At 31.0% G+C, this 12,401-nt stretch overlaps 1 protein-coding gene across 1 annotated transcript in view; it reads right to left on the reverse strand.

Moving 5' to 3' along the window:
• Window positions 1–12,401, reverse strand: part of LOC106692483 (retinol dehydrogenase 14) — a 49,847-nt gene that overhangs the window by 10,702 nt on the left and 26,744 nt on the right. Inside the window, exon 2 of the mRNA XM_067049042.1 lies at window positions 1,755–1,923. Within this exon, the coding sequence (XP_066905143.1) occupies window positions 1,755–1,920 (166 nt within the window). The 5' untranslated portion in view covers window positions 1,921–1,923. The remainder of the gene's footprint in view (window positions 1–1,754; window positions 1,924–12,401) is intronic.

The following is a 12,401-nucleotide window of genomic DNA, read 5'->3' on the forward strand; positions in this document are numbered from 1 at the left end:
ATTGTATATTATTTCTAAAATAGAATTATTTAAAATTGAAATTATTTATAATTCGGTTTCATCATATTTTATTTTTAATTTGGTTTACTATAAGGCCCAAATTATCCAATCTAATTAGTAAATATATGTTCAAAATTATTAAGAATAAAGTGTTGAATGAAAAAGGTGGGAAATAAAGCATTTTTTCCCCACTTTTACAATTTATTTTTAATAATATTATACATATATTTACTAACTAGATTTGGATACCTATTTTATTATTTGCTCTTTGTTCTTGCTTAATTTTATTATCATTGCTTTTCTGATACAGTCTTTATCTTCTTATAATTCTTAGACTATTCGTTTTTTTCAATAATTTGTTGTAACTATAATTTTTTTTTTGGTTTTTTATTAATCATTTTGTAATTCCTTTTGTGGTTGTTATCTTGTTTTTTGTTGTCAGTCCTGATAAAGGCCTGAAATTCTGGCCAAAACATTGGCACTAATAAATATGTTTTTACTTATTTGTGTTCTTCATTGACCAAAACCCCAAACATCTCAAATTAAGCATAAATGGTAATTTAATTTAGCGGTAATATGTAATTGTAAATTGTTTTAAGACTGTAAAGTACAAATTAATATGATGCTGGAAAGCTACAACATGTATTAAAAAAAAATAAATGTGACTATCTGTGGTAAAAAAAATCTGATAATTGGTAAAAACTAAAGTAGTCTACAGACAATAAAATAAATATTTTATTTAATTAATCTAAAGCGAGACAAACCTTGCTCAAATTGTACATTTTTGTTATTCTTAGGAGTTGAGGTCTGTAGGTTCATTTTTCATTTCAAAATGATTTCTATACCAGAGATGAAAATTACTTATTTAAAAAAAAAGTCATTTACCTCAATTTTAACTTTCTAATTGGGAAGTATACTATCAAAACATTTAATTAGAAATAAAAGCATTAGAAGCCAAGATTTACAATTGCAATTCCCTCAGTACTGAAATGTAACTTTGATTCATTATTAGATAGCAAAAAAAAATTATTGTTGACTTTTCATTCAATTGTTTACTATGAAGTGTTGACTTTAAAGAATTTCAATGTTCAACTGCTTGAAAATTAGAAATAACGAACATTTTTATTTTATTTTATTTTTTGTTTAAACATTAGGTATTCTGAAATTTTTAAATGACAATAACTTTTGACGAATATTTTAATAACACAAATATGTATGTCTAAAATTCTATGAATCAATATGCAAATAAATTGATGAAGGTATTATCGTACCTATTGTAGCTAGTAAATATAATTTAATAACACACACACAAAATAGTAATGACAATTCCACTAGGTTTTTATAAGAATGACAATATTTTATGAACCTAAACATTCATGTCAGGCAGGTAAATAGAAAAACTATGAGAAGGAAATAAGTTTTTTTCTCTGATAAATAGTTTATCTAAGAAAAAAAAGTTAAACATTGTTATTATGTAAAAAAATGTTATTAAAACATCTTGTTGATGAACCATTTTTATCTGAGGCCTGATGGTGAATTAAACAATTACTTACTAAAAATAAAATGCTTTAAACTAAATGCCTAGAAAACGAACTGCGGATATTATTTAAATAAAATAAAAATAGAAACAAATTTTCATTACATATTCATTATAACTGTTTAATGTAGGCATGTATTTCTATCGATAGAGTGGTATGATGAATGAACACTGGATGGTCTTGATATACTACAATTATTATAATATAAAAGCTTACCTGAATTGGCACCTGTGACGATGACAGTCTTGCCATTCATGTCCTTCTTGCTGAAACATACGCCACAAGTAATCGACAGGTACAGCTTCGCGGCAAGAACTAAAAACAGGGATAGGAGGGTCCCGCCTGCCGTCACATGGTAGCACCAATCCTCAAGGATCCACATCACCTGGAAGCAGAGTGGGGAAGTCTCTATCAGTCCCTCGTCTATACATTTTATAAGTAGCCTCTTTGCACAATAGGTTATATCACAGTCCATTTATTTAATTTTAATTTATGCATTGCAACATTATATCAATAGCGGAAACGCCGGGAAAGTAATTTTCCCTTGATTGTTACGATTTAAAATTATAATTTTATTGTATCGAATGGTAATCGACTACTTATTAATGCAAATGAATTCGGTTCACACATTTAGTTTCTAATGTTTAATATATGTCATAAAAGGAATGAAGTTCATTTTTCCACTTTTTATAAATAACCCTTAGGGGGGGGGGGGGTCCTGTATTGACATTCCAGCTTAGCAACACACTTAAAATCCGGTAAATATAAAGCAAAAAAATTTTGTTCTTGCTAATTTTCTCTTTCTTTTTATTTAAAGAAACGTTAGTTTAAAAAAAAAAGTATATTAGATTAATTTCTCCGAATTTTCTAAATATGTGTCCCCTTACTAATTTATTGTTTTTAAAAATTAAATTCACGATAAGTATTTTAGATCAGTTTTAAAGTATATGAACAATGTGTATTTAAATTTAATAAAAAATACGAAACATTATAAAATCAAACTGTGAATTTTAGCTTGTTTCTCAATTTTGGTAGGTTTTTTTTGTATCCCAACTAATATGAACTTAACGTTTATTTTTCACATTCAAACTAGAGTTTCTTGTCACATTAGTAATGCCACCTGATAGATGAGGATTCAAACTAACAATTGTAGGTCATAATAAATCGATTCTTTTGCGGTGAAAGCTGTCGCTGCCACTACAATCGTATAAACTGACATTTACTGTCGTACTTTCAGGATTTACTTGATTGTTGGTGGTACTATTAACTTTCTGCTTGTTAGTCTTGCACTACAGATATTCAGGGACATCTAAAGTGGGAGCCTCGAGCAATTTAAGATAAGGGTGCCCTCCAAATCGAGAGAACTTATTTTCAGAATATCTTAGGGTTATCAACAGAAATATGCTATATAATAGTCCGAATCATTACTTTATTTAATATTTTAGATGTAACAAACATTTAAAAAAAGATACACGGTATTTTATGTATACTACCAAAACCATGAATTACTTCTTCAAAGTCTATATCTTTATGTATGTATCTATCGAAACTGCTCAATCCATCTTGAATAAATTTTTATTCTCAGTCCATTTCTAAGTCATTACAATTTATTGATCAGAGGAGTTAGGAGACTATCTGGATTGCTGATCCTGGGCTCTTAGCTTAAATATTGCCCTGATTAAACCATGCGGAAAGATTCACTCGACTATCAATTTATGAATAAATTCTTTCAATGAGAAATTCTTATGGTCAAGATTTCCTTGTAAATATTGTGATCAACAAAATATCCTATAAAAAATTATACAATTAACAAGATTATTAAACTGCTTTTCCGGGCCATGCGGGATTCTTTCGCGTTTACATTCAGGAAGAATGATTTATTAAAAAGACAAGATAACTGTTTAATTAATTATATCAATTAAATAAATAAATTTTAAACAATAAAAATAACATCCCAACTCACTATACAAAATATCACCCCCATGACACACAGTGGAGCCAGAGCGGAAAAAATTTGATTTCGACTATCTAGTTTGTGATTCTCACACTATATAAGTTACAGGATCTGGGAACAGGGTCATTTTTTTCCGTTTTTAGGGTATTCCCATTAATTTAGGTCTACTCTCAGAATATGGAAGTTTGACCGAATAACACACTACTCTAAATGAGTGATATATAATTGAAAACAGAGAGAGAAAAATTATAAATTTTTCTTCCTGCTCTACAATGGTCAACTACGCCACGCATCAAACTAGGAAAAAAAATTAGAGCGCTTTTACAACGTTATAAGTTGCAAATTTTAAATAAGCATTGAGAACAGCTATGATTACACAAAAAGTTTCCTCCGAGATGTGGGGAGTCACTTTTCAAACTAGACGTGTCAAGATTAGAACAAAAATCATCTGCCTTTATCTGCCTATCCGATCATAACACCGCAAACAAAGGAAATGAACGACTTGACAAAAATCCAACAAGAACCTATTAATGTGAATGCTCTCGAATTTGGTATCTCTCCATTACACACCAGAATCAAGTGTAGTATAAACTTCACATTATCTACAACAAAAAGGAACTGTTAATCTAATTTCCTTAAATTTGAAACAGTTTCTTTTCAATTTGAACAACCTTTGACTTTGAATCCCTCCCTAGTTTTATTATTTCCCAAATTCTCCAGTCTTAATTTTTAATTGTAAGCATTATTTACTTTAAATATTCACTCAAAATACTCGTAACTTGTTTTGATGAGTAAAACCTACTCCGAAAATTTCAGAAATTTTTATCTTGTGACGTAGTCCCTCATACTAGATACAATAATTTATTTATTTGTGTTTAAATAAGAGTTTTAAGTAAAATATTATGATTTTTCTGTTTAATTAGCCATTACTTTTAAATTATTGACTCAATCTTTATGACAGTCCATCTTTTCTGTGGATTTTGAGCCTAAAGTAACCAGTAGGATACATTATAAGGGGATTTTAAATTCTCCGCCTTTGGAGCATAAGAAGTGGACCAGCAAAGAAAATAAAAATGAATAACTCACAGAAGCTGTTTATTGAAGACTCATGTTTGGTTTACTATGAGATAACTTTAACGACCAATTATTGAATTGGAAAATATGCGGCCAGTAGGTTAATAGTAGGTTCTTAATAACATTCCTGTCTTCCGGCATGTGCATATTATAGAGGCAGCATTAGTTGTTGGATATAAAAAGGCCAGGATATCGTGAAAGAAATACAATAAACATTACAAAAGAAGGCTGTGAAGAGGTTTATCTATATTATCAAGCCCGCATTTCCTTAATTTTGTACTGAATGTAGTTTAATAATTTATCAATAATCAATAATTTATCACTATTTGTTAATATTATTAATATTTATCAATATAATAAAATCCATTTATGTTCTCAGCAATAGCTAATCTAAGTAAAACCTATACAATATTGGCAGTGCTCTTTTATAAAAGAATGTCCGATCACACTGAAAATGTTGGAAAATTTGAGGGAGGGTTTCGGCCCGGTAGATGGTCAGTTGATCAGATATTCTCCCAGAGAATATAGGCAATGGATAACAGTATAACATATACACACGCCTGCTATTTGTGGACTTTCAGCAAGCATATCACAGTCTGGACAGAAGAGGGCTTTTGGAAGCTATGGTAAAGGTAGGCACACCGAAAAAAAACTAGTCAGGCTGCTAAAAATGACGCTAATGAATACTACCTGCCCTGTTAAGCTTGGAAATTCGCTGTCCCAGGACTTTTCTGTGGAGAATGGCTTGAGGCAGAGTGATCCTGTGGCCTCTTCTGTTTAATATAGCACTGGAAGTAGCTATCCGTTCAATTAAAATTAGTCCAGGAGGAACCATTTACAACCGGCTGTCTCAACATTTAGCATGTGCAGGTGATATGGTCATTATCGCTAAAACCTGAACATCATTACAAGGAACATTCCAGGAATTCGAAGAACCACTATTTAAATTAGGCCTCAAGATTAATGAAGAGAAGACAGTGTACATGGAAAGGATATGGAAGTGAATAGCAAAGTGACTTTCAGTTCGGTAAACCAGTTCACGTGCCTTGGGAGTCTGGTTACAGATGACAACAAAGTAGAGAGCGAAATAGATGTTATTTCTCGATATAAGAATTATTGAAGCTTAGAGCTCTCTCTAAGAGTATGAAAGGTCATCTACAAAACCATCTTAAGGCCAGTAGTGATCTATGGTAGTGAAACAAGAAAAGTGGAACAGATGCTCAATTCCAGGGAGAGGAAATGTATTGAGAAGGCTATGGGGAGGAGCTCGGAGAATGGCATTTGGAGAAGAATAAGGAATGAGGAGCTGATAGAACTGTTTGGGGAATCCAACATCGTGGCTTTAGTGAAAAAAGCGCGAATAAGATGGATAGAACACGTTGAGAGGATGCCTGATGAAAGGATTCCCAAAAAGATGCTATATAGGAAACTGGACGAAAAAAAGAAAAGAAGACGTAACCGGATTTGATGGCTGGAAGACGTGGAGGAGGATTTAAAGCAATTAAGTGTTGACAGAGAGAGTAAGAAACCTTGCATATTTGTTGGCTGGAAGACATGGAGGAGGATTTAAAGCGATTAAGTGTTGACAGAGAGAGTAAGAAACCTTGCATATTTGTTGGCTGTGGTGGATGAGACCCGGGTTCTTGTGGGACCGTAGTGCCACAATAACAAATGCTCTTTCGGTATTGCGGGTACTGTATATCACTTGCCCCGTTTCAATGTCTAAGTTGCATCATAAACAAATTACCAGTATGTATTGTAGGTACTGTATATCCTCTGAACCGTACCCAGTTCGAGTTATATTACACAAAATATATTATTAAAGTTTTAATAATTTTAACAATGACTTAAAGAACTCCTATCTATATTAATATATTAATAACACTAATATATTTATATACCCGGAATGTATTGCTTCCCGTAAATTTGCGATTAACAATGTCCTTGGTGTGGTTGAGTTTTACTCTCCAAAACAATGAGAAAAATAAAAATAGTAAATTATACTTTTTAATCAACCTGCCAAATTATATGGAAATTAAATTGAATGTATTAACAGATACATTTTTAATCTTTATAATTAAATGTTAAAACAATGTCAACTAGTGAGGTAGGAAAGTGAAAAAATACAGGATTAAATCGACCGTATTAGGATATCACCAATAACCTGACAAAATATATTCGATAGTGGCCAGAATCAGGAATATTTTGCCAAGTGAAATCATGATTCGCGGTTGAGTGCTTTTATATCTTGATTCGATGGACCATGGAAAACAATAATAACCAAATTGTTCCATATTTCATATTCATTGTTTATTACTATTAACAATGAAACTTTAATCTTTTCAAATAAACAAAATTAAAAGTACTTAAAAATGTAGATAGATATTTGTTTATTTTTCAGTTGCAATGAATTCTTATTAAAGTGTGAAAAACGAAAAAAATAATTTTGTTCTTGCCTAAAATACAACAGTTAAACAAAAGATATGAAAACCGTGAACTGGAATGAGATAGAAAGAAATCGGGTACTTTTGGGTATTTCCGATTTTCCGATCTGTTTTAGGCGGTTACGTTGTTTTCTTGTTTAATTATCAATCAAAATCTTTTATAATTCATATATAATTATATTTCTTTATCAATTAGAGACTATTGATTATTTCAAATGAACAATATTAAAGGTTCTTTAGAATGTTTTTGAAAATTCGACATTTAAGCTCTACCATATTATTTAATTGAGGATAACACCTAGCTGATACGAATGATCACTTTGTTGTATATTGATATACCAAGTTTAATCAAAACAATTAGAGACGTTTTTGAGAAAATCGAATATGTTAAAAATCGATACAATAAAATGGCACTTTCAGTAAGTCGATTTTTATCGAAAAATTTGCTGTGACACATCGAACAAGGCTGTGTTACCATTTTACGAGATATGGTTAATGGGACTCACTAGATCTAAAAATGTCTATTTCCGTTGAAAACTCGATTTCGAAATTTTGCGCGTTGTTGGTAAAAAAAAAATCAATACTGATTCAGGAATTGCGAAGCATAACGACTTACATTCTCAAATCAATGTTAGCCATCCTATATAGCATTACCATTTACCAATTGAGACCGTTTGTTAATCTCTCTATTGTTTATTTCAATTCTTCATTCGTGACACGCAAACAACAAATTAGCGGCAAGGATATAGAGCACGCTATCTAGGAAGCAGTGTATCGAAACTTATTAATTAATAATCTCCGTCCCTATTACCTACATGGCTCTGTTTCTCTTTGTTTACCGAACACTCCTTATCGTGAGCTGTTTTAATATTTCATAATGTCATCGAAGGATAAGAATCAATACCATTGATTTGCTCGACAAGATATTCTCTTTTTATTATTATTATTGTGCGATTAAATTTACCGAATGTTCAGTTCTTAGAAACGAAGAATTCCTAAACCAAAGAATTTTTTTTTAAACCCAATCTTAGTGCATATCTACAACACACAGTCCAAGACCCGGGGAAAATAAGAAGTTATTTCACCCTAAGTTTGAATTATTCTGATGATAAATTTAGGTATATAGTTATAGTAAAAATTTATGACTTTCCTGTCCAAAGTCGGGGATAATAAAAAAAATGTTTCAGAACGTAAAAAAAATATTTTTCATTCGAAGCTTCATATCTTTATAACTATCTACAACAGTGAAAAAAAATTGATAGAACATCATTTAAAACTATTTAAATGGATTATAATGCAGTTTAGTCCAAGAAACCCATGAGGAGAACAAAGCCAGCCATTTCACCCCAATTTTTTATTACTTTTAATTAAAAAAACATATAATTACTTGTCATAATGATGAGTCTGACAAGTACATTTAGGGGAAATAAAAAATGGAGTCTGTTTCAAAACGTTAAAAAAAATTATTTTTCATTCGAAACTCTAGACTAGCAACAACAGTAGAAAATCAAATAGAAAATTTAAATTAGAGTAAATGTGCTTAAATATGAGTCCTAATAGAAGTGCTTATGCCCTATAGTTTCCGAGGTACTATTTCATATCGAAAAATCAGTAGTTAGTGAATTTATTTTGAAAAAACTATTATATCTCATGTATATCAAATTTTTAAACAGACAATTACAGCGAATAGGTTGGTCGATGTACGACATGACACAATCTCACAAGAGATCATAACACTAAAAAAAAAGGCAATCCTTCCCCGCCGGACCTGCCCCGCTAAACCCCCGGAGAGCGACGGCCCTGTATCACTTTTGAAATATTAGCTTAAAATAAATATGATATATAATTATTTTATATAGCATTACACCATGTCCATAATCTCTCAAATTAAATCTAGTTCAAGGTGTGTACAAATATATAATAAACTACTTTATACTTACTACATTCCACTAGCTTTAATTTGAGTGCTAGCAAACACCTGTACGTCTAATGGTTCATGGGATCAATGTTTTTATAAATCAAAGATTTTTTTCGAACAACTATAAATCAACGTTTTCTGAATTTATTTTGGTAAATACTATGAAAACTACTACTCCTAAGGAGATAAACGTCATAAACTACTTTATATCACAATAAACTAGATTTAATTTAAATGCTAATAGACATCTGTGTTTATCATAATTTTTGAGACAAAATTTTCCCAAAGTAAATTCACTAACTACGATTTGTACCTCGGAAAAAGGTGAATGTAAACAGCTCTATCAGGGCTCATATTTTAGAAAATTCGTTCTACTTTAAATAATGTACAATTAACTATTTTAGTTTTGCATGATATGGAACTCCAAATCACTGGAATAAAATAAACTTGAGAAGATATGTACTTTGAATACTTCAATATTTACATTGTAATGACATTTACTGTATCCCCCCTTATAGTATAAGTAAAAATTGAACAGGTTTATAACAGAAAACAACGCAACAATTTTTTCTTGAGTTGAAAAAAGTCCAAAATGATTTTTTTTTTTTTAATTGCGGATTAACAGACAATTTTATTCTCCCTAACCATTATTTTGACTCTTAATTGTGAATAGTTTTTACTAAATTAATCAAATTATTTTATTATCAAGTATCAAAGATTGCTGTGAAATTACTTAATTATTTCTACTGTTGGGCTCATGGACTAGGACCATCGAGAATAAAAATGTCAACCTCAGGGATTATAGTTTTTGAGATACATTGATCAATAAATTAGTAATTCGGTTATGTTCTTTTATATATATTAATGTTAACGCCATGTATAATAATTAATATTTAAATATTTTATAATTAGTCGTAGTTGTTAATTTAATTACATTTATTTTATATTATGTATTGATTTTCTAAATTTGCTTCTCTGTGTTCATAATTAGTTTTGATAATTTTATTTTTGTTTTAAGTCCTTTTATTTTGAATTATATTCGTTATTTTATTTTAAATCTTTTGTTTTATTTTATGTTTATGTTTTCTATAGTTGGCCTCGCCAAATAAAAACATTTAATATCCGAGCCATTTGTTTTATTTGTTCTTTAAGGCTTTCCTTCAAAAAGACTAAGTCGATTGAGGTGGCTTTAACAACTAAGATAATATTATGATAATCGATAAGATAATCGAAATTAATAGGTTCGGTAACAATAAAGTCTTTCACAGACTATTCGATAATGATAGCACCGTATGCTCAGTTAAAACCAATTAATATACCTTTAATTCAAGTGTAATACCTTTGAGAAAGGTCTAGAATGACAGAATATAACATGACACAGAATGACTCACTTTCACACCTTTTAATGTTAATATATAATTAAATTAAAAATAAAATGATTCAAACTTAACATTATTTTATAAAAAATATTTTTCTCAATACTAAATGCCCCTTAATTGTACAATAAATAAAGTTATTTACTGGAACTTAATATATTTCATGATAAAGTGTTCGTAGTCAAAGAAGAATGGAGATACTTGAGGTGCTTGTTTAACGCTCTTGGCTGGGACAAGGTAAACCAAAAGCTTTTGGATGTTCGGAACGTGTTGGACCCGTTCCAGAACGTTGACTTTGCACGTAACGGAGCTTGCGGTCATTGGTTCGACCTGGAGGCAACCGTTACATTAAAGATACTTCGATCCTGCGGTTCTTGACAGAAGGTTATGAGGTCAAAAATGGTTATTTAGCAAATAGTTTTGTCTCTAGTTGCTCAAAATTGGATCTTTCAACTTCCTCAGATTTTCGGGCGTGATGATTCATAACGAGAAGAACCAACAAAGTAATTAATCGAATAAAGTATTGGGTAGAAGAAAAACAAATTATATATTTATTAGAGAGAAGCCTTATCCTTTATCTCTTTAAGGTTAGAGAGCTAAATAATCTTCTAGGGCAATCCCTAACTCTCATACAGTGTATTATTAAAACACCTGCAGTAGATAAATTTTTGACAATCCTGGAAGAATGTATTTCATTTGAGGACAACACAAGTGAAAATTAATCTCCATTATGGACGAAAATTCACGAATTTCTATTATAAATAATAACTTTTTTTCATTTATTCTTTAATAATTATAAGATAAAAGATTTTTCAGAGATAAAATTGATGTGAACAAAATTTCTTACAGAATGCGCATATTGATTTTATTTTCGGATAATTAACAACGCTAATAGATAGATATACCATAGTTTAGACATCGGAGATTCAAATTTTTAGTAAAAAAATAGTTTTGGGATTAGACAGGGCTCATCATTCTCCTCATATTTTGTAGCAGAAGCTGGAGTTACGTAGGGATTTATACTAGGGCCTTTATTATACACTATGTATACCTCCGATTTACCCACATTCTCACAGCCACATATGCTGACGATGTAGCCATTTTAGCTAAGATGGCGACCCAGCACAAGCCTCACAACAATTACAAATACACCTAGCTCACATCCATGAATGGTGTATCAAATGGAAAACAGCGATAAACAGTGAGAAATCAGTTCAAATAACTTTTATGCTCCGTCGTGGTCTATATCCTCCTGTTTTTCTAAACGAACGAAGTTTAACCCGGACAGGCACCGTAAAATACCTTGGATTGACATTGGAAAAACGACTTACATGGACCTCCCACATAAAAATAACAAAACAAAAGCTAAATTTCCGACTTAAATTATTATTTCATCATATAATAAACGATCAAAATTACCACTTTCAGAAAAACTAAAGATTTATACTTACCTTCTTAGACCAATTCGGACTTAAGGTGCACAAATTTACGTATATACCAAAAAAACTAACTTACTGAAACTGCAACTATTTGAATCACAATTACTAAGACTGATCAGTAGCGCTTCCCCCTACATCAGTAACAAGAACTTACAAAAATACTTACGAACTCCCTACGTAGAAACAACCATTAAATCACTATATAAAGCTGACATCCCAACCCATCCTAACACTCATCCTCACCACGTATGCCGATGACACATGTATATTGTCAGTGAACAATGATCCTTACATTGTATCCCAAACCCTCCAATCCCACATCACCATCCTTGAAGAATGGTGCCAAAACTGGAGGATTAAAATTAATTCCAATAAATCCCACCAAATCACATTTACCCTTCGTCGTAAACCCATGACCTCTTGCCCTACAGTATCCTTTAATAATAACCCACTTATTTCTGTCGAACTGATCCGTTACTTAGGACTACATCTCGACAAACGACTGACATGGAATCCTCATACAAGACTGAAAAGACAGGAAACTGCTCGTCGATTTCGACTATTACAACATTTACTAGATAAACGGTCTAAATTGCAAATCCATTACAAAAGACTGATCTACATGACTATTATAAGGCCTATCTGGACATACGGAGTT

This window comes from Halyomorpha halys, unplaced genomic scaffold (assembly GCF_000696795.3).
Source record: "Halyomorpha halys isolate HHAL.00 unplaced genomic scaffold, Hhal_1.1 Scaffold58.1, whole genome shotgun sequence".
Lineage (NCBI taxonomy): Eukaryota > Metazoa > Arthropoda > Insecta > Hemiptera > Pentatomidae > Halyomorpha > Halyomorpha halys.